This window comes from Ochotona curzoniae, unplaced genomic scaffold (assembly GCF_017591425.1).
Source record: "Ochotona curzoniae isolate NIBS_2020 unplaced genomic scaffold, NIBS_Ocur_1.0 scaffold_1037, whole genome shotgun sequence".
Lineage (NCBI taxonomy): Eukaryota > Metazoa > Chordata > Mammalia > Lagomorpha > Ochotonidae > Ochotona > Ochotona curzoniae.
In genome coordinates this window covers 19,865,447-19,886,264 of record NW_024467083.1, presented here as the reverse complement: position 1 = coordinate 19,886,264, position 20,818 = coordinate 19,865,447, and the positions used below count along the sequence as shown (strand labels likewise).

The following is a 20,818-nucleotide window of genomic DNA, read 5'->3' as shown; positions in this document are numbered from 1 at the left end:
CTCTTCGGGTTTGTCTGTGCCAACTACCTTGATCCCTGGCTTCACATCTGGTCCCTCAGCCATGGCCACTCAACAGACCCCTGGACTCCTTTTTGTACCATCCAAAAGCTCAACAGGAAGCAAAATCTGTTTAAAATCCTATGACAACCCCTACAAAACCTAGTGACAAAAACAAATAAATGTGCTAAGGGGGAAGAAAAAGGAGTTCTGTGAAAGGAGAACATGCAAAGGCTTTCGATACTAGGGAAAGGTGACGTGCGAGCTGTTGGAACCTGCTGAGTGTCACAAGACAAAGGCCCAGCACCCAGCCCCCTCTGCCCTAAGAGGCTGGGTCAGGCTGCAATGCGCCCATAGGGGCAGAGCATCTGAAAGATGTAGTGTTCAGAAGGAAGTCCCTCGACCCAGGGGCCCTCAGCCCTCTCTCTGGAACATCTCATCAACTCAGCCAGCTGATCATATAGGGCATGGTTTGCAAAGGTTCTGGGATAGTGACATTGACCGGTTCTCCTATGAGCATCTCCTATCTGCTCTGAGCGGGAGCTTTTCATTTTTCTTCTGATGCAGGCCGAGATATGGCATCCCTGTAGCAGCAGCCCAGCCTCCAGGGAGGTGTGGCTAGCACCAGGCAGAGAGAAAGTTCAGTGGGCTGTGGAAGCTTAGGATTTGGTCTCCTGATTTTGTTCTCACATTCATTCCAGTAACAGTCGCTGAGCACCTGCCGTGAAGCAGGTCCTCTGCGTGACAGCTGCACTGTTTCCTTGTTACAGGGTCCCTGCTACTGGCTTCCCGGTTGCAGGAACACCCCAGGTAGCAGGGCTTGGTTCTGGATCAAAGGCATCCAGATTTTCAAAATGGATGTGCGAGTGCTCAGGAGGTGAGAGCCAGATACAAAATGTGCACGGATTCTTTCGTAAAACTCTACAGCACACCTGAGGCTCTGTGGTCCACAGGCATGGTCCAGATGGAAAATGTTTCTTAAGTTCTTCTTAAGGAAGAAGGAGGAAATGCATCTGTAGTGAACAGGTACAGGCTTTCCTTTTAGTCATTAGTCCCTAAATAGTACCGCATCCAACTATGTACATAGCAATTACATGGCACTGGGTGTTCTAAGTAATCCAGGGATGGTTAAAGCATGCTGGAAGATTGTGTAGGCTCCATGCAAATACTATGGCACTATATGCAAGAGATGTTAGCATATATGTCTTGAGGCTCCTCACAGAGTCCTGAGTCCCCATAGATCCTTGGGGAAGGCTGTAAATTGCCCATAATAGCATGTAATTCTGGACTATGTCCAGTTGTTTCCACCTTGAGTATATCTCCTGTTGTGTGCCCTGGTGGCCACCTCTTCCCCCTGCCTGTGCTGAGCCAGGTGTGTGCTGATCACACTCATCTGGCCTCTATCCAGCACCTAGCTCCTCTGCCTTCATCCAGAGACCCAGCATCCCACCCCGACTCATTGCCAGGCACGCCAGAAACAAGGAAGGCTTGTGTCACTGAGATCAAGTCATCAAACAAATGTGAACAAAGTCCAAGTCAGTCGTGCTGTCCTAGGTAAAGGGGCAGAAGATGCTGGGGTCTCCTTCCAGTACCACCAGCCTGAGCCCTGAGGGTGCAGATCCTACAGCATACGCACATACCTCCTGCCAAAGGGGACGTGGTTGACACTGGTCTTGACAGACTGTGAGAGTCCAAGGAACCCCCGGGCTGGCCTGTGGCTGAGCCCACACCTATACGAGCCACCCCAGCAGCACTCCAGGCAGCACCAGCCACTCCTTTGCTTCCCCTTCACACCTTCGCCTTCCCCGCTCCTTATGGCATCTCCACTGCTTTTTTGCCCCTACAAAGAATGTGACAGTGGACATCTCCTCCAAGCTCAGCCTATGTGACTAACATCTAGGAGCCACTCTGTGTATTCCTCCATCTCAGCTGCTAAAGATCAGCCTCCCTTCTGGCTCTCTCTCTCACACATCAGCGTCAGTATTTATAGGGTGACCACCTGGCCTGGGTGCTGTTTCTCCTCAGTTGTTGCTCCATCTCCTTCGTCTTGGGCTTTCTGTAAAGGGGGAAAGTGCTGCTGCCTGTTTGTAACACAAGGCGTGCCACCCTGAGCCCAGGGCACTGAGCGGGTGTGGAAAGTTGTGATGAGATGGAGGAAATTGGGGGAAACTCATGAGGTTTGGCCACATGGCCCACATTGTGAGCTGCAGTAGCCCCTGTGGTAAGCTCCAGCCCACCTGCCTTGAGTGTTGAGGCTTACGGGGCAGTTAAGGTCAGCATCATCTTCCATCATGACTGGCTGGAAGGTGATTGTGCCAGAGCCTGTATCCTCCAAGCTAAGTGAACAGGAAATTGGGAGGGGAAATGGCAGAGTGGACAGAGAGAGGGGACCATCTGGAATGGGCATTTGGTCCATGTCTCCAGTTCTGATGCTTGGCCATATTCTTTTTCATGGAACACTTCATTGAGATCATCATAGATTTGCATGTAGTTGTAAGAAAGAAAACAGAGAAATCTCTTATATTCCATGCTAACATTTTACAGAACTGTATAGTACAATATCACAGCTAAGATAGGAGCATGGCTGCAATCCACCCTTCATATTCACATTGCCCTTCATCTGTTTCTCATTTATAAGACTTCAACATTGGATTCCTATAGCACCTGGTCTGTGGGGATCGGCTCTCTTCTCTTCATGTAACTCCTGGAGGGCCATATGAAGGGCCGTGTGACTCAGTGGGCCATCTGTGCCCCTTCCCGAGCTCTGTTCCACCATATGGAAGTGCCACTGAGTTTATTTGCCTGATGAACATCTGGGAAGATCCCATGCTGGGGTTATCACAGATCAAGCTGCTGTGAAAATTTGTGGCAGGTCTTTCTATAAACATAAGTTTGATGTTTCTGGGAGCAATGCCTTAGAGGACAATTGCCCAGGATCCCTTTCCCTTTCTCCCTCTTTCTTTTCCATCTGCCTCTCCCAGGACAAGAGACACAGATATTCGTGTCCAGCAGCCAGACCTCTAGGAATTGTTCAGTGGTGAGAGGCTCTGGGACTTGGAAGAATTATGGTCCTAGGCACAGACAACACTTAAAACACGCCAGAGTCCTTCTCCAACCTGGGAATCTCCACAGCTTCCTAGGCTTGGCTCCTCAAGTTTAAAATCTTGGCAGCAGAAGTTGGAGCTCAGGAGTGGGAGAAAGGCTACAGAAGTAGCGTTTGTGCTGACAGTGGGAGATCTCAGCCAGTCTGTTGCCTTGCCCTGGAGAAGTCCTGTCTGCCACAGCCTCCTTTGTTTGCCTTTGAAGTGGCCCATATGGCTTCTGAGCTATCTTTTTTTAACCTTCCTGTTTTCCTTATGGCTATGGAAGAGAGTGGGTGAAGTTGATCAATCCACACAATGAACTGGGCCCATTATAATTGCTTTAGAATCATGGACTTCTAACCAACTCTATCTGGTTGTCTTCCTCATCTGTTACAAGCTTTAGTTGAACCCGCTCAGTTCAAAGTTCTGCCTTGTGTACTGGAGCTAAGAACATGCAGAGGACACAGGCCCTGGTTCTCAGGAGCTTGAAGACAAGCCACAGAAACCCCATCAAATTTAATATGCCAAGTTTGGGTCTGTAAACACACTGCAAGCCTCTTTATCCTGTGTGAGGAATGATTAAATGATCTGATGCATTTGATATGACATTCTGTTGCTTTAATAGAGCCCAGGGTAAGATAAGATTAGAAAGAAGTGCCATAAAGGAGAACAGGAGACTCTTTCATCTCTGGAAAGTAATGAAGACAGACCCCAGATATGAAAAAGGTCTGGCTGTAAGTGGTGCAATCATATTATATAAGGCTCTAATGAGCTTGACACAATTGGATTTCCATATGCACCTCTCCACACTGAGCGCTCACTCAAAACATAACAGCCACATCCTCAAATGGTGAGGAACCTGCTTGAATAGAAACATCTAGCCAGTGGGGAGGGTTAGAGCAGGATTGCCAGGGAGGAGAATTGTCCTGAACCATAAAAGAATTCTGTCAACTCAGGGAGGACAATTGTTGGAGCTGACATGCCAGCCTTTCCCTCCCAGGTTAGCCTTTTCATCCTCTCCTTCCTCAGACTTACAGAAATCGGGGAGCAACTTCAATTGTCCCTTTGAGGAAATATTGGCCAATGGCAACTTTCCCAGGAAACAGCAAGTATTGTATGGCCTTTGTACCTGCTACAGACAGCCCAGAGCCCTGAATGGGAAGCCTCCTTTTAGCGGATGAGCCAGCCCAGTAGGACACCTGCAGAGAGGACAAGTCTTAGAAATTGCCACCTCCTCCAAGGGACTCTTCACCCACACACAGTCTGTTGCTGAAGTTGCCTGAGGGCCTGGGCAGGGGCAGAAGGAGGGACCACTGATATACATATATCAGTGGATGGAAGACCTTCTACTCTGTCTCTCTTCCTCTCTATATATCTGAATTTCCAATAAAAAAAAAAGTGTTTTTTTTAAAAATTGATCCTTTTTTTTTATTGGAAAGGCATATTTACCGAGAGAGAGGCAGAGAGAAAGATCTTCCGTCCACCAGTTCACTCCCCAAATGAATACAATGGTTAGGGCTGAGCTGATCCGAAGCCAGGAGCTTCTTCCAGGTCTTCTACATGGGTGCAGGGTCCTTGGGACTTGGGCCATCCTTCACTGCTTTCCCAGGCTATAAGCAGGAAGCTGAATGGGAAGTGGAATAGCTAGGACACAAACTGGCTCCCATATGGACTCTCAAGCATTTGCAAGGGGAGGATTAGCCAACTGAGCCATTGTGCCAGGCCCAAGAGGAGGGGTATATTTTAAATTTTATTTATTTATTTAAAAAGCGGAATTACAGAGGGTGTGGAGAGGTAAAGAGTGGTATCTTCCACTGCTGGTTCACTCACCAAATGGCTGTAACAGCCAGGGCTGTGCCAATCCAAAGCCAAGAGCCAGGAGCTTCGTGTGGAGTCCCCATGTGGGTTTAGGGGCCTAAGGACTTAGGTCATCTTGGCTGCTTTTCCAGGCACGTTACCAGGGAGCTAGATCAGAAGTGGAGAAGCCCAGGACTCAAACTTGGAGTCACAGGGGGCAGCTTCGCTTGCTGTGCCACAACACCAACCCCAATTTGATGGAAGTTTAGAAGTTTGTAGGAAAATTACATTATGGGTGGGGGGAATTGCCTGAATTTCAATTTTTCCATAAATGTCTTATAATTCTGTTGGCCATTGGAGTGGCGAGATCAGTAGCAATACCAAACTATTGAACTATCAAAACCACTTGAGCAGGACCCTCGGAGCATGCCCCACATCCAGGACCTTGGGATGGTTGGGAGGCTGGGTGTGACTTCTCCCCTTATCTCTCCCCTTCCCCCGTATAGGAAAAACAAAGTGATAACAATGGTCTCACCCACTGTTCTCTAGCCCTTGACCCTTCACACCCTAATCAAATACGTAAAAATTATCAAAAATAAAATGTAAATAACAATAATAATAATAATAAATTACCATGGAGCTTTTCTCTTTTTTTAATAATTTTTCAAATTACTTTCCTATGTAAAATTTCCAGTGCTTGAATCATTAAGTGCTAAGCCAGAACCAGAATGCAGAGAAGGAAGTAACAGGTGGCTAGGGGCACATACACAAATTCAACTTGCTTTTCTCATGACTGCTACTCTGAGACCTCCTTCCTGCAGGGAACTTGCTGGACCCTTAGGGAGAATCAGAGCAGTGACTGCTAAGCTCCTTTGAGCGTGTGTGATTGACTTAGTGATTAGAAACTACAGGAGACTAGCACGCGGCAAGGCACACAGTTCAGTGCTGGAGTACATGAGGTGATGGGCACGCAGCTCAGTGCTGGAGGACCTGACGCAACAGGACACACAGCTCAGTGCTGGAGGACCTGATGAAGCAGGACACACAACCTAACATTGGAGTACCTGACACAACAGGGCACACAGCTCCAGTGCCAAAGTACCTGACAAGACGGGCACACAGCTCAGTGCTGTAGATCCTGAAGTCCTGCGGAGGAAAGGCCTCAGATAATGGCTATGTTTCCTGCAGGGGTGATTCCCTGCTGGAAATGCCTCCAAATCTCAGCCACATCCAGGCTGCGTAAAGCCACTCTGCAGCATCACCGATCCGGCCCTAGGGTCGGTGACCAGAGCAGCATGAAGCCAGGAAGAGACAGCCCTGGGACTCCAGCCTCCCCAGGGCTGCCCACTCTTTGGGCTTGACCAGCCTCGCTGTCTTTCTGTATCCCAGACTCTCACTCTCATATCATCTCTTGTCCATCACAGAAAGCCCGCCTTGCCAGGATTCGTGTGGCCAAAACGGGCAGCTCCAATGCCTACCTGCACAGCAAGCGCAACGGGCTCCTCAATGAGGCCCTGGAACTCACGGTAGGTGCCTAGAGGACCTGGGCTGGGGACCAGCAGAGTGACAGGATGCAGGGTTGAGGGGCTGCTTCTCTCCCACTCCAGAACCACAGTCTGAGCCCTGAGCGGGACATGTGTCCAAACTTACCCCAGGGAGCAGCACCCTGCCACCACCACCCTCATACCTCTCCCTGGGACAGTCACCATGACCTCTACACTAGCTCTAGACCAGGGCCCAGCATGTTCTACACTCACCCTCATGCTTGGTTCCCCCAGGTGTTTCTGGTGCCCTTCCATCTGCTGTGGAGAAATGAAAGGGCAACAGAGGAGTGGGGCCGAGAGCTTCCCACTCATTTCTTCTTTCCCATAGGGCACCCCTGAAGAGGAGCATGTGGGCAAGACCACCTCACTCATTGAGAGCCAGCATCATCATCTGCTGCACTGCCTGGAGAAAACCACTGTGAGTCCCAGCCCATGGTATAACCATCCCCTTTGTCATCCCTGACCCCAACCCCATCCTAAAGCTGGACTCAGGGCATCACCCTGGGCCAGGAGACAAAGTGTGTGCCTTTGAGTTCCCACAGGGGTCTGAAGACTCTCCGTCAATCCTGGGTGAATGATCCTAAGAAGCAGGGTAAGGGAGGGGAAGAGAGGTCTCCATCCTGAGGCAGCCCTCCCCCACACACTCAAACCAGTCCCCACAGCCCACCTGTTGATTACCAAGGGTCAGGGTAATCTTGTCTACTTTTTTGGTACTGATGGGCATCACCTGGCTTCAACCAGGGTTAAGTCTGTGGAGGGAGGCAGAGCAGAGCTTGGGTTTGGGGACCCACCTTTCCCTTCCCTGACCTTGGGTTAGGCGGATGTAATCCATGGATCACCATGCTCGCTCCCTGCTCCTGGGGCAGGAGCCAGTGCCTAAAGGAGGCAGGGCATAGGTTTCTCTAGGCAGGACTTGCCAGCACCACAGCCTCCATGATGCTGAAAGTCCCAGGAGTTGAGTTCTGCAAGACTGACTGTTAAAGTGTGGGTTAGGGGACCCCATGCAGCTGGAATGTGGAATGATGCTCGTGCCTCAACAGCAGGCTGGAAAGAAGGGCAGTGGGGTCAGCCCTGGACCCTGGGTAAGAAGCACCAGGAGCAGCATTGAGGAGGAAGAAATCAAGGCAGACAAGCTTGAAGAAGTCAGAGGGAAATCTCCACCTGCTCCTCTCTGAAACTTCCCTCTCCCGAGAACCTGCAGGCAGGGCATGCCACACTTAAGGAGGCAATCTCTGGTTCTGTTTTGAACGTTCCATATTCTGGCCTCCCTAAATGTGGGGGGTGGGGAGGGAGGCAGTGTTAGGTGATCCTGAATCTGCTACAGGTGCAGACACCATAGCATCTAAGCTGGGGAAAAACTTTCAAAACAGAACCGTCCTGGCTTTCCTGGACTGGTCATCCAGAAATGCACCTGCATCCCTAAAGAGCTCTCAAAGGGTCTGAGCTCACCAAGGGGTCAGGCCTCGCCCCACTGCCCTCTCCAAGTTGCATGTGCTGGTGTGATGTGTACACTGAAAAGATATGAGTGAAAACGTCTGGGTTGGAGGGTTGGAATGTTGACTTGGGAGAAATGACATTTTTGGAGCTGAGAGGTGGAATGCTGGCATTGAAGGGGTGGAATGCTGAACTGGGGAAGAATGTTGGTTCCTGGGGTGGAACTTTGGGATTGGAATTCTGGAATGCTGGATCTTAGGGAAGGAATGTCAGATGGGAGGGACAGAAGACCAGAATGTTGTGATGGAAGGACTGAATGTCGGGTCTGAGCAGGCTCCTGTGGGAGCCAAGGGATGGAATGTTGGGGCAAAGGCAGCAAAATGTTGGGGTGGAGACATGGAATGTTGGGCTCAAAGGGTGGAATGCTGGGATTGAGAGACTGAATGTCAAAACTGGCTTGGGAATGCTGGAATGTACAGTCAATGGTGTTTTTATCTTCTGTTGGCATGTTGTCCTGTAGGGGTTGTCCTATCTTGTGGATGATCCCCTGTTATCTGTACGAACCTCCACCATCAAGGTATCACTTTTTAAAAATTCAATTGCTGTTTTACCCTCTGATCCTTCTGAGTCTGTGGATGCTCCTCTTTTGATCCCTGCTCGGGTTCTCTGCATGTGCTGTTGGTTCTTCCGGGGCCTGTCCTACCTCCACTGCCATCCAGTGCCAGCTCAGGCTGCCTGCTCCTTGAGCTGAGCTACCCTCTTTTGACTTTCCCAGGGGCTTGGAAGGTTGTGGGACACAACACAAATGTTGGTACTCTCTGGCCACATGCCATTGCTATCAGTGCCACCTCTTCAGCGCCCAGGGGACTCCTGGTTATGGCTGTCAGGGCTGGTCTCTCTCTCTCTCTCTCTCTCTGAATTCTATTCTCAAGCTTCTTCAGCTTTCTCCTCACTCTGGCAGCTTTGACCAAACAACCATTGTTTTCGTTTTCCTGGGCTCAGCTGCACCCCATTCCAATGTCTAGTGTCCAGTGTCCAGTGTCAGGATACTATTAGCATACCTCCTTCCCATGCGCAGGCTTGACTTAGGGCATATCCCTGTGTCCCCAGGCATGTTAAAGATCTGTGTTCCATAATCAGGTGAGAACAAGACAATACTTAGAGCATATCCCTTAGAGTTGGAGCCCATCTACTTGCAAGAGCAGTGCTTTCCCAGTTCCATGATTAAGCCAGCACCTTGAAAAGCTTGTGTTGTACCCTTAAGCTTCATAAGAATCCTGCCCATTAAACCCAGAAAAACCACCTAACATCCTCACCGCCCATAATCAGTGACTCCTTATCTACTGCCCCTGATGATTCTGGTAAGAAGTCCACAGAAGTCTTTGCTTTCAGCTCTGACAAATGCCCATGTCCTCGGTGTGCCCTCAGCTCCAAGTAGCAGATGGGGTGGAGGTCACACCACAGCTTACCGACCGCAGTCTGCACCCTGCGCTCTAATGCCGGGGCTGCCCATAGGATTCTTCCTTTCCTCTTTGGATGCCTGTGGGACATAACCCACCCCACCTTCACCCCCGGCCCCCCATGAGTGCTTATCTGTGATTAAGGCAGTGGGGAGCCCTTCCTGCAAGGCCCAGAACAGAGGCAGGCAACCACCCAGAGAACCACTCCTGCTCTCTTCTTTGCCTACCTGTCCTCCTTCTGCCTCCCACAGAACCACGAGTTTATTGATGAGCAGATGTTTGAGCAGAACTGCATGGAGAGCTCAATGCAGAACTACCCGTCCACAAGAAGCCCCTCGCTGTCCAGCCACACAGGCCTCACCACCACCTGCTGTTCCCGTCGTAGTAAGAAGACCACACACCTGCCCAATTCTAACCTGCCAGCCACTCGCCTGCGCAGCATGCAAGAGCTCAGCACGATCCACATCCAGGGCAGTGAGCAGCCATCCCTCACAACCAGGTGAGCGCACTGCAGCCATGCCCCAAGGCCTGTGTGGGCCCAGCTACAGACTTAAAACTCTCTTGGCTGTGGGAAAATCTGAGGAGCCTCTAGCTGCCCGCCCCCCGCCCCCACTTATCTAAGGCACGAGTCTCGACCTCTGCCTTCCCTACCCCACCTTCTACTCATCCTTGCAAATTAACCCAAAGGCCCTTTATGGGCTGTTGGAGGATACAATAGCAGGTTTAGGTTAAAAGTAGTATATATCAGAAGGAAAATCTCCCAAGATGTCTTTCCCTGGTACAAAGAACGGATCAATCAATTTCTTAAGAAACTAATTTTCCACAATTGCATCAACGCTTGACTTATCCTGGGCCAATTTGGAATCAGATCAATTTTACCTTCCCTTTCTATCTATGTTTAGGCTTACCCCCTGCTACCTCTAAATGAGTTGCAGACAATCTGGGAAGGCAAATGTCAAATGCCACACAGTAACCACAGGGGAGAAAGTGTATACTCTGAATCGCAAGGCCCAATAATGTGTAAGGTCACTTCAAAAAGTTCATGGGGAAAAAGTAGAATTAACAGACAACACAAGTGTTTATAAAGTCAAAAAAAGCAATAAATAAGATATTAGAAGGCAATGCACATTGCCTATGAACTGTCTGAAGACCTGGTGACTGTGCCTTTGTAGTTGTTAGTAGACTAGGAATAATCATTAGAATGCATAATTATGTGCTGATTAACAAAAGCAAGAAGAGGGCCTCCACATCTCCTGGTTCTATCATCAAGAACAGCAGGGATGGGGCAGCTTTGGGATGCTTTCCCGCAGGATCCATCACCAACTCACTCTTCTCTACTCCAGTCGCTCCAGCCTTAATTTGAAAGCAGATGACGGACTGAGACCAAACTGCAAAACAGCTCAGATCACCACAGCCATCATCAGCATCCCTACGCCCCCCGCGATAACCCCAGAAGGGGAAAGTCGGCCGCCCCCCACCAGCCCTGGCCCCACCACGAACATTCCTTCCATAGCCAGCAATGTTGTCAAGGTCTCCGCCTTGTAAAGCCACTGGACAGAAGGCCACAGCGAGGAGCAGGGAGTGAAGGGGGCTAGCAGGTGGGTGGGTGGCCACTGAGACCACTCCCTCCCCCTTTCTCCACTCTTTCTGCCTGCCCCCACTCCACCCCTTAAGCACTGAGACTTGTGCCTGGAAGGAAGAAGCAGCAGCCAAGGGGCAGCCAAGTTCCTGCTGCGGGCATGGGCACAGCCCTGTGGCACTGTACTTCACTGGGGCCAGAGGGCAGGAGGGAAGGTGGGGGTAGGGGTGGGTTAGTTTGGGGTATAGGCTGCGTGCCAGGATGGGGCCTGGAGGGGAAAGGCTCATACCAAATAGCAATCTTTTGAGGAGACCCCAGTGAGACAAATACAAGGCTTGGGGGGACAGCATGGAGGCCAAGCTGTCACACGCAAAACAGGAAGAAAATATAACACTGTGTATTCAAGCACCTTTTTCAAGGCTCTTAATGGATAATATTTATTCATGGGAAAAGGTGGAAAACAAAAACACCAACAGCTTTTTGTGAAATGTTTTTCTCCATGGACCCAACACCTTTGAACCAAAACAATGCATTTTGTGAGGAGTTTTTTTTTTTTTTTCCTCTCCTTTTATAGCAAAAGCGTGTAAGCTAAGCTGAGGACAGTTCTTGCTGAGTTCTCTCTCCATTTCCCCCAGTAGGGTGAGGTCAGCTGAGCCTGGGCCCTCACTGCCCAGCTGACCTGCACGGAGCTGTCAGGTGACCACACAGCAACTTACGCACCCTGTCCGTCCCTGTTCCCTCTGTCTCTGTACCTCCTTGTTGACCCCAGCTGTTTCTTTCTGCCCAGCCACCTCTCTCTCTTTCTCTTTTCTCTCTCTCTCTCTAACTTTCCCCCATGGCCTCCTGATCCAGAGACCTGCTAACAAAGCTTCCTCCAGCACTGGCAGGTCCCTCAGACATGGGCCTGGGAGCTACGTTTGTGTGGATGCAACTGCAGAAAAGGATAAAACAAAACGGGGGTGAGGAAAGGGGCTTCCCTTGTGCTTGGAACCACTGGTAATTATAGATTTCACCCGAATGACTGGACTTATCTTATTGGCATCTTGAAGAAGGAAAATGGCCAATGCCTGAGAAAGCAGTCAGCTGAGGCATGTGCCAGCGAAGAGAACAGGAGAACCCAGGCGTGCAGGCGCACTTGGCTCCCCAGTAACTTGCCAGGTCCCCTTCCCTCAGGACTTGCCATCAAGTGCATCCAAAGCTCTGCCCAAAGGCCCAGGAGCACTTTCCTGCAGAGAGAGCAATGGTACAGAACCAAGAGCCCTCTGACTACTGCATGCTGGGGGCCACTGCCATGCAGACACCACCCAAGTCTGTGTGCCCCATCAAAGATGCTCCCAGAGCATCTGAGCAAGATGGAGACCTTAGCTGACTTCCACCTGGCCCAGAAGATTTCTTGAGGTTTGCAGTCTTCGGGCCTGATCGCTGAAGATGCCGGAAGTTGGGGAGAAGGGCCGTTCCCTCTATGTGAGTGAGGGAGTAGAGATGAATTCCTGACGATTTGAGCAGCACTTCTGTTCAAGTGGTTTGCACCCTGGTGGGGCTGGGAGCAGTGTTTCTGGAACCCTCCCAACCAACCATTGTCACTGCTTATAGCAGAGCAGATGGACCTCAGGGTTAGTGACAAACTCTTTCGTGCCCTCCCAGCTACTCCCACCTTGACTCCATTGCAAGTCTCTGTAGCCAGGGCTCTAAGTTCCGTATGCTCATCAAGAGCTTTTTATTCATTCCAAAGCTTAGTGGTTAGTCGAATTGCAGGCCAAGAATGCCTGTGCCCACCGCAGACACCTACAATGAGGCCCACTAGCTAAGAATGCACCCTCAGTGGGCTTTCTGCGGACCCCAGCTCTGCCTAGCCTAGAGGCAGACAAAAAGTTTGGAGGTGGCACCATCAGGCCAGGGCAGAGGAGAAGAAGTTTTCTTTCTATCTTCTTGTGCTTATCCTCAGTGACCGCTGCTGGCTGAGGCTGCTCTCTCGTCTGACCTCCAGGATCCCCTCCCGCCACCTTCAACAGCAGAGTGGGGTGGGTTTTGCCCTCTGAGCTTACTATGGCATACCAAAATGGAGACGCTTTACCATACAAGAGCAGAGAAGCACATTCCTATCCGTGCAGCCAATCTAAACATGCCCGCAAGTTTAGTTCTTAGATCCATTCACTCCATGCACATGCCATCAGGGAAGGCAAGGCATGGGACTGGGTTCTATTCAGAGGGCAGGCAAAGGACCAGGAAATATCTTTCCTCTCAAGAGGATGGGCAGTGGAGTCAAGTCAGGAATGGCTAATCATCTGAGCTATACATCCTAAGAACTAAAGCATAAAGAAGCTGTAAGAACATGGTTGCAAACCCATTGCAGATTGCGTTGCTTAATTGGAAAACGAGTTTTCACAGGGTTGGAGACCTGATACAACCAAGCAGCTGTTTGAGAGTGTACCGAGGGAGCTTGTGAGTGGTTCCTACAAAAATAAATGTTAAAAGTCACATCCCAAGATGATTACCCATTTTTTTAGGGACCCTCATGAAATAAATGTCTTGTGTTCCTTCACAAACCCAAGTCCACATCATGCCAGGACCTAAATGACTGTTAGACCATCCTTCATCTTCATACCCTAATAACTTTAGCTGAGAATAAAGGATCCAGCTCACACTTGGTCCAATAGGCATCAACCCAGAGGAGAATGGCTCAGCAGCACACAGCCAAACACTGATAAAGGGGATTTGTAGGATTTGTAAGTAAACCCAAGGTCTGTGGGTGCTGAGTTTAAGACTATTGGCCAAATACTAAAGAATTACAATACCAGGATTTTCTAGGGGCCGATATTTGTCTGGTGCAATGACTCTTGAGCTTGATGGTATATGAACCACTTCAGCATAACAGAGGTTCCCCAAACCACTTATCCCATTTAGTCCCACTCAGGACTAGTGGGGAGTAAATAGCAAACAAACAAGAACCCAGAATGTTTGCATTCAACTGTGAGATGAATGACAGTTTAGGAAGTGTACTGGTGCATACATACCAGTCCTAGAAGAGGTTAAATAATATCTCATTGATCTCACATTCAAGAAAGCTGAGACCCAGAGAAATGACCTGTCCAAGGTCAGGCTGTTGTTTAATAGCAGGGCTGATAACCAGAATACAAGCCCTTTCTGTTAGTCTAGTTCTTTTTCTGCCCCACCCACTGCCTTTTAGAGCCTAATACATTAGAGAAGATCCATCAAAGAACTCATAGTCAGAGACAACGGGATGTGAATGTCAATTCTCCTTGGACACACCCTTGGGAATCACATGGCAGTGCCATCAACCATATGTCAGAAGGCATCGCTCCCTGGGTAGAACCAGCCGTGGACCATCAGTTATGTCAGAACTAGTTGAACAAGGGAATAGTCAAGTTTTCTCTGATGCTGACTGTTGACTATTCTCAGTGAAGAGAAGGCGAGGGCAAGGGCATTTCAAAGCAAACCCATTATCGCCTCTCTGATCCTTCCTGCAGTCTGCGGCTGTAGGAGGTGAGATCACTGATTCTTCAGTAAGGAAATGAGTGGCCTAGCCAATTCACGTGGCAAGCTAGCGATAGAACAGTGAAATCCCGGATGTAATTCATCTTGCTCCGGGATTTTCTCTCTCCGCATCATGTTATGTTACTCTGGGACTGTCTTAGTGCATCTTTAAAGTCTGGAGGAGACAGCACTCCGTTCGGAACAACCCTGAAGAGGCAGGACCTGCAGAAGCAGACTCTGTCCTACCGCTTTCCTTCATCCTGTCTTTTCCTAACTAGTATCAAGCTCAGGACTAATTGCCTAGAATCCCTTCCAAAAGACCAACAGAAAACCAAGTTATTTTGAATGCCAGCTGAAGCCATTACAGTCACACAGAATTTAATAAAGTGGACAGTTACCATTGATCCATGACAAAGTCAACACTGACATTTGGATACAAGGAGGACCTTATCATCCAGCTTTCAAAGTCTGGTTTCTACTATTTGGGATTAGGTCATGTTAGAATGTAGACAAGGAAAAAAAGTGTATAGTGAAACATGATGTATCTGGAATTTTGTCTTTTTTTTTTAATTCTGCAGAAGTAGTAGTTGAAATTGAGCTAACACTAGATTTTGAAGTTATCCGTGGGTTCTGATCATCCAAGCTCTTCACTTCAATTACCAGGTTAAGGCTGAAGGATTCCAATGCTGTTCATTTAAGACAGTATATTTCCCTCCCATACTAGTTGGAGTGATAACCCTGATAAATAGGAACTTGATGGACTTTTACTTTCCCCTTCTGTTCTCTTAATGAAATCTCATTATTTGAAAAAGCTTTAGTGACTAGATGAAGGAAAAACATGATTGTGATCTGGGCCCCTTGGAGCCCTAGCAGCATCATGAAGAGTGGCAACCGAGAATGGAAGAGCTTGACGGGGTTCCTTTTGGGTCTTGTTTTCAGAATGTTCTGTGTTTTTTCTCATCAAGTGTGGGAATGATGTTTATCTTAGCCGGTTACTTGCCTGCACTGGTTGATGTCATGCTAACCAGTGTGGGGTACTGACCTAAGTCCCAGGGGTGGGCAGGGAGTACTTGGACCAATGGACTATTTTACAAACCTGGGAGGTGGGAGGGATGGTATATTTTTGATAATCAGACATTCCAGTATGTTTTCCTTAGAGATCACACCCTCCCCCCAATTAATGTTACCGTGAAAAACATTTAAGTGTGTTCTTTTCTATTTTCGTATGATAAATGGGCTTTAAAGGCTTACCAACATCACAATGGCAAAGAAGAAATATTCTGTACAAAACTGCAGGAAGATAAATGTGAAAACTTTCTATGGAAAAAAAAAACAATTCTTGAGTTTCCTGTTGTCTTCTTTTGAAACTGTAGTGCATATGTTAAAACATGTATATCATTTACAGTATTGAGTCGTGTGCCACTGCTGTACCCGATGTATCCAATCTGGATTAAACAGATTACGTGCCACAAACTCTAAAGTGACTATGAATGTTCTTTAGTGCCAGTTCTTCCCTCCAAAGGTACCACTATACATTGGAATTTGAACGAAGCCGCTTTCTACCCTGCTGGAGTCGAGCTGTGAACGTTAGCGGAGTACTTAAAGGTCCGATCATCCCATGCTCTTTTCTGTGACCCCTTTTCCCCAATCCTTACCGAAGTCTGCAACTGTACTTCTAGATGCTCCCTAGTTGGCAAACATGTAAAAGCTAAGTGTGCGATTCCATTTGTCAGTAGTGTTTTTTTGTTTCTTTGTTTTAGGCCAACCCAGTACTACAGAAAGAAAATCTGCTTGTATCTATCAGGACAAGTTCTGCTGAGGCATTTAAGTTGCATTTAAACCAAAAGGAAAACTCAAAAGTAAATGCTGCCTGCAGTCTGGCCCGAAGCTTAGACAGCAGAAAATGGTTGCTCACATCTTTATCCCCCACTAGGTGTCACTAGAGACCCACAGCTTCAATAATCTGGTGGAAAGCAACTGGAAGCTAGGTGCCTGTTGAGCAATTAAAAACCATCAAGTGGGACGTATTCACTTGTTCACATAGGTAATATTAAAATTCCGTCAAAGTGAGGATAACCTCATGATGGATTCCCAATATCCAGAACCAACTAGAACTGTGAATATTAAAAATATAACCTTATTTTTAGAGACTAACAAATATTTATATTATTTAAGGGGAGGGAAAGAAACCCTAAAATTTCAACTATCATTAATTACAAACACTGTAATTCAAGCTCAACTATTTGTAATATTCAGGGATTGAGTTTACCTTTAAACCATATGTTTCTAAAAGGTTGGTGAATGTTACTGCTTCAACTGCTCTAGAAACTACTTTTAATTAAAGGAATTAATATTGATGTTCTAAATCAGAATTGTACAAGGAAAGATCTGTATGTTAATACCACAAATCTAATCCAAGTTAAAGCTTAATATAAATATTGATAGTGTATTGTTTTAAAGCATTTGGAAATTCATTTAATCAATATATCCTAGGCTTCAACTAAATTACCTAGATTTATAAAGCCTCTCTATATTAAATCTGATTATTCTTTTGCTTAATTAGAGGATATTTCTTCTCCAGTATGAGTCATGTGGTAATTGCATCTTGGAAGTGGAAAATCCTTGTAGTGCAGACTCCGTTTCGCTGATGAGAACACCGGGCCGTGAGTACCAGGTCAGAATGCCCCTGAAGTAGGGGCGGGGGCCTGTGCAATGGTTAGAATGCCACCTGGAACACACACACCCCACATCAGAGTGCCTGGCTGGAGTCTCGGCTAGCTCCTCTCCTGCTCCAGCTTTATTCCATTGTGTAACCTGAGAAGCAGCAGGCCATGGTGGGTGAAGCTTGTGGGTCCCTGTCACCGAAGCAGGAGACCCAGATGTTGTCCCGGGGCCCTGGTCCAGGCTGGCCCAGTCCTGGCTGTTGGGTGCAGTTGAGGAGTGATTTGGCAGATAGAAAATCTGCCTCTTCTTTCCTGGCTTTCAAATTAAATTTTAGATAGGAAAAAATATTTCAGTAGAGTCTAAACCAGGACAGGTATTCTTTTTACTGTACCAGAGCATTTGATCTTTTTCAGAACTATCTATAGTTCCTAACAAGATTTTGTGGACACTCTGACAACTGCAAATAAAAAAAAATCTCTTCCACATGAAAAGCTAAATCACAAATAGCACATCCACCACTGTCACCACCTCTCTTACTTGGGAATTGAACAGTTAAAACTTCCCTGATAAATGGTAATGGAACTGAAGTAGTTAGCTTTTCCTTATGTTATACATTTGCTCATCTCCAGCTTATTTTTCTATAGAGAAAAAAAGCAAACCTGAAGAGAAAACCCAATTAATTTTAAGAATACTGGGTAACCTCATCTCTAATTAAGACATGATGGTGCCCTAATTAAAGTCTTCTAGCAATGACAAACTGTGAACCTAACTGTGTGTTAGGGAAAAGGCTAGAAAAAGAAAGAAGAACGATCTTATTTAAATGTGCAATTAAAATCTCTGCTGAAGGAAATACTGGACCCAATTATGAATTTGCTATTGACAGTGTTCACTCATTTAAACAATGCATAGGGAGTATTAATATTTTTGAGGGCATTTCAAAGAGCTCATAAAACATGGAATTAAACATTTGGGTGCAATTTTGAAGTCCTGGCATAGTTTTTTTGTTTTTGTTTTTGTTTTTTTTTATGTAATACACATTTTAACTCTCTCAGGATCTTCCAATTTTTGTGCACCAAAATAAGCTTATTTCATTTTCCATGAACTTTGGAAGTACCTTCCTAGAAGTAAAGCTTACCATTGACCGAATGATACGAGTTACATAAAAGCTTGGTATCGTTTCATTGCGTGGACAGTAAATCACCATGGCTGCAGGTGTTCGCTGATGCCCTGGGGAAAGTGTGGCTACTACCTAAACAAGTAGATAAAGAATGTTCCTTCTCATCTCTACACATTAAGGGGCCTTTCACCAAAAATCCAGTTTGCCACAGCACCCCTGGCATGCGCGGGAGGCCAGGTCTGGGCAGGGGCCTGATTGAGGTTCTTGGAGTCACGTGGCACATGTAAGAACCGGGTCTGGGGACCAACACAGTAAGGGCTCTTAGTAATCAGCCAGATGGATCCACTCCACCCAACCACATGGGTTTCTGATCTGGCCTTGGAGCTCATGCTGTGGGACTGGGCCGCCTTGTTGCTCACTCCAGGTAAGAAAAACAAATGTACCGGAATGCACATGAGACAGGACAAGCCTCCCTGATTCAACAGAGGACTTTGAGTGCCTCCCCAAAAGATGGAAAGAAGAGCAGGCAGAACAATGTCAAATTCTCCACCAAGCACTCATACCTGGTGCGACAAAGCCAACACCATCTCAGAACAACCAAGATGACTTAAGCAACAACCTCAGGACATTCTTTTCCCTATTAGGGTCCCTGGAACAAAATGTGAGGGCTATCTCTGTGTCCTGGCACTAATGTGACCTGGCAGCCGGGAGTGGTACAACATGCACTCGCCTCCACACCCTGCTGTGGTCAGAGGTGGGAGGGCAGGGCCTTTTCCCTCATCCATCTTCCCCCACCCCATCCCTTCCCATCCCAACAAACCCACCCAGAGATCTACCTGGATCTGCAACCCTCTCACCTATGTAACAAACATTTAAAAATCCAGTTACAGAAAAAAGTTTGGAAACTAAAAGCTTAATCATAAAAGGAATTCCAGAGAACAAAGCAAATACAGAACTTGCAATTGCTTTTTTCAAAATTTCAATGTATATAGGATACACCATCTCAAAAAAATGAGCTTCCCTTTGATGTTAACAATAAAAACTGGGAAAAACTTCTACAAAATGCAAATTACGACATAATGTGGGAAGAACCTGAACATAATGAATTCCAGCTCCTACCAAACAACCTTCCATCAGACTAAGTCAGGCCTTAACTTGGGCTTGCTAGATGGGCTTCAGAAGGTCTGAAACCCCGACTACCTTCAAAATTGTGTTAACTAAAAATTGGCTAGGATCACGCTGTAACTTTCATCAGATTCTTAGAACGCTCCAGGAAACAACGAAGATGAAGACTGCTACTCTACCTGAGCAATATAAATGTCACCCCTAGCTATTAATAGTTTTTATAATCTCATAGACAAGTCATTCAAGATTGATGTGTAGCTGTTTGTTTTTACCAGAAACATATTTACTAGAAGTAACTTCAAATCAAATACCCTTTGGGACAATCTAAAGCAGTATTTATGCCTTCCTGCCTCAACCTGAAAGGAATACAGAGTCTCTCATCTGTCATGCTACAATTTTCTATAAAAATATGCCTCAGGGCCCGGCGCGGTGGCGCAAGTGGTTAAAGGTCCTCGCCTTGCACGCCCGGGATCCCATATGGGCGCCGGTTCTAATCCCGGCAGCCCCGCTTCCCTTCCAGCTCCCTGCCTGTGGCCTGGGAAAGCAGTCGAGGACAGCCCAAAGCTTTGGGACCCTGCACCCGCGTGGGAGACCCAGAAGAGGCTCCTGGCTTCGGATCGGCATAGTATCGGCCCGTTGCGCTCACTTGGGGAATGAATCATCGGACGGAAGATCTTCCTCTCTGTCTCTCCTCTCTGTATATCCACCTTTCCAATGAAAAAATAATAAAAATAAATCTTAAAAAAAAAAAAAAGCCTCAGGGGTCCGGCAGCGTGGCATAGCGGCTAAAGTCCTCGCCTTGAACACACCAGGATCCCATATGGGCGCTGGTTCTAATCCCGGCAGCTCCACCTCCCATCCAGCTCCCTGCTTGTGGCCTGGGAAAGCAGTCGAGGATGGCCCAAAGCCTTAGGATCCTGCACCTGAGTAGGAGACCCGGAAGAGGTTCCTGGTTTCCAGCTTCGGATCGGCGCAGCACCGGACATTGAGGTCACTTGGGGAGTGAATCATTGGATGGAAGATCTTCCTGTCTCTCCTCCTCTCTGTATATCTGACTTTGTAATAAAAATAAATCTTTAAAAAAAAATAGGCCTCAGAGCCTGGCATGGCAGCCCACTGACTACAGTCCTCACCTTGCAGGCGCTGGGATCCCATACAGGCTCCAGTTTGTATCCCAACTACTCCACTTCCTAGCCAGCTCCCTGCTTCTGGCCTGGGAAAACAGTCTAGGACAGCCCAAAGCTTTAAAACTCTACACCCAGATGGAAGACCCCGGGGCTGCTCCTGGCTCATGGTTTCAGATCAGCTCAGTTACGGCCATTGCAGCCACTTGGGGGAGTAAATCAGTGGACAGAGGATCTTTGTCTCTTCTTCTCTCTGTAAATTTGCCTTTCCAAAATAAAATTTATATTTATATATCTATGATGTACCATATGTACCGTATGAGGTGCATTATATATGCCTCAGTGGAAATGCAGTCCAAGCTTCTTCTTATGAACAACTCCAAACACAAGCTAACATTG

The 20,818-nt window shown here is 47.5% G+C and overlaps 1 protein-coding gene across 2 annotated transcripts in view; it reads left to right on the top strand.

Annotated features, from left to right (window-relative positions):
- The window catches only part of KCND3 (potassium voltage-gated channel subfamily D member 3), a 204,366-nt gene extending 192,500 nt beyond the window's left edge, over nucleotides 1–11,866 (top strand). Inside the window, exons 4-8 of one of the 2 annotated variants that reach the window (XM_040998493.1) lie at nucleotides 6,302–6,403; nucleotides 6,750–6,839; nucleotides 8,376–8,432; nucleotides 9,567–9,814; nucleotides 10,659–11,866. In XM_040998493.1, coding sequence (XP_040854427.1) covers nucleotides 6,302–6,403; nucleotides 6,750–6,839; nucleotides 8,376–8,432; nucleotides 9,567–9,814; nucleotides 10,659–10,860 — 699 coding nt within the window. In that variant the 3' untranslated portion in view covers nucleotides 10,861–11,866. The remainder of the gene's footprint in view (nucleotides 1–6,301; nucleotides 6,404–6,749; nucleotides 6,840–8,375; nucleotides 8,433–9,566; nucleotides 9,815–10,658) is intronic. The other variant, XM_040998494.1, reaches the window with a different exon arrangement.
- The last annotated feature ends 8,952 nt before the right edge of the window (nucleotides 11,867–20,818 follow it).